Here is a 1,987-nt window from a genome sequence, read left to right on the forward strand (position 1 = left end):
GTTTATGGATACCATTAGGGTTTAGGGTTTAGGGTTTTAGAGTTTAGGGTTTAGGGTTTAGGGTTTATACCTGATCAATATGAAAGCGTTTAACTCTAGGGTTTAGGGTTTAGGGTTTAGGGTTTAGGGTTTAGGGTTTAGGGTTTAGGGTTTATACCTGATCAATATGAAAGTGTTTGAGTTGCTGCTGCTGCGGCAGCAGCAGCAGACAGCCAAAGGGAGAGGAGACAGCAGCAGCAAGCAAACCCTCGTAGCTGCGCAGCAGCAGCTGCAGCAGCAGGTGGTCTCCTAGGCTGCTGCTGCAGCTCACACCCCTCACCCCATCCATCCTGCTGCTGCTGCTGCTGCTGCTGCTGCTACTGCTGCTGGTGGTGGTTGTGGTGGGGGTGGTGGTCGTCGTGGTTCTGCTGCTGCTGCTGCTGCTGCTGGTGGTTCTGCTGCTGCTGCTGCTGCTTCTGCTGCTGCTGCTGCTGCTGCTGCTGCGATCGGTGATGCTGGTGGTGGTGGTGGTTTTGCTGCTGCTGCTGCTGCTGCTGCTGGTTCTGCTGCTGCTGCTGCTGCTGCTGCTGCTGCTGCGATCGGTGATGCTGCTGAGACTGATGCTGCTTCGATTGTTTGTGATGTTGCTGCTGCTGCTACTGGTGATGGTGTTGCTGCTGCTGCTGCTGCTGCTGCTGCTGCTGCTGCTGCTGCTGTTGCTGCTGCTGCTGCTGCTGCTGTTTCCGCTTGTGCCTTTGCTGCTGCTCTAAGAAGCTCGTCTCCGGTGTAGCGTAAACTCTGCTGCTGCTGCTGCTCCTGCTGCTGCTGCTGCTGCAGCAGCAGCAGCAGGTCTTGCTGCTCTCTAGCTTGTTGTTGCTGAGGAGCAGCAGCAGCAGCAGCAGCAGCAGCAGCAGCAGCAGCAGCAGCAGGAGCCACCGCAGCCGACTGGTGTGTGTGTGTGTGTGTACTTAATAAACCCCCCTATTTATAAATATATTTATTATCTACAATATAATAAAAATAAAAAACAAAAAAAAAATAAAAAAGTATAAACAAAAAGAAACACGAATCCTGCTGCAGCAGCTGTTGCTGCTCATCGAGGGCCCCCAGCAGCAGCAGCAGCAGCAGCAGCAGCAGCAGCAGCAGGAGGGGCCCCCAGTTATGGAGCCTTAAACCCTAAACCCTAAACCCTAAACCCTAAACCCTTAATATAATTAAAAAAAATAATTTAATTTATTTTTTTTTGGGGTTTATAAGAAAAAGAAACAAAAAAAATAAGCGTTTGCTGCTGCGGTGCCTCGAGCCTGGGGTGTACATACACCTCAGCTCTGTGTGTATATTCATTTATATAAATAAAATAAAATAAAATAATTTATTTTATAAATAAAATAAAAATACTGATGGTATTGTTTAATGAGTGTATACATGCACACAAACCATGCTTCTGCTGCAGCAACACCAGCAGCAGCAGCAGCAACACCAGCAGCAGCAGCAGCAGCAGCAGCAGCAGCAGCAGCAGCAAGAACAGGAGAGCAGCAACACGAACACCTGCAGCAACAGCAGCAGCAGCAGCAGCAGCAACAGCAGCTGTATGTCTCCCCCCCAAGCCAATAGATGGAGGAGTAACAGACCCCCCCCCCTCACAGCTAGCTGAGGGTTTAGGGTTTAGGGTTTAGGGTTCGGGGTTTAGGGTTTAGGGTTTAGTGTTGATGGGTCTCTGCTGTAGCTACTAAGGAGACAGTGGTACCAGCCTGCTCGATTAGGGTTTAGGGTTTAGGGTTTAGGGTTTCCTCTGTCTAGCCCCCAAATGCATGCAAGCATTGCAGCTGGCTGTGTTTAGGGTTTAGGGTTTAGGGTTTAGAGTTTAGGGTTTAGGGTTTAGAATTTAGGGTTTAGGGTTTAGCTGCGGTCTGGGTTTGTATCTTTTTGTATGAGGTTTAGGGTTTAGGGTTTAGGGTTTAGGGTTTTATAGATGGGTCTTAAGGTGTGTAATATATATATATATATA

At 48.9% G+C, this 1,987-nt stretch overlaps 1 protein-coding gene across 1 annotated transcript; it reads right to left on the bottom strand.

Moving 5' to 3' along the window:
* Window positions 1–315: 315 nt before the first annotated feature.
* Window positions 316–1,419, bottom strand: EMH_0082050 (uncharacterized protein; the record flags this gene model as incomplete). Its single annotated transcript, XM_013500466.1, has 2 exons — window positions 316–855; window positions 1,417–1,419. The coding sequence occupies 2 exons, from the start codon at window positions 1,417–1,419 to the stop codon at window positions 316–318; spliced, it is 543 nt and encodes a 180-aa protein (XP_013355920.1).
* Between the last annotated feature and the right edge of the window lie 568 nt (window positions 1,420–1,987).

This window comes from Eimeria mitis, genomic scaffold (assembly GCF_000499745.2).
Source record: "Eimeria mitis Houghton genomic scaffold, Emh_scaff5439, whole genome shotgun sequence".
In the NCBI taxonomy this organism is placed as follows: domain Eukaryota; phylum Apicomplexa; class Conoidasida; order Eucoccidiorida; family Eimeriidae; genus Eimeria; species Eimeria mitis.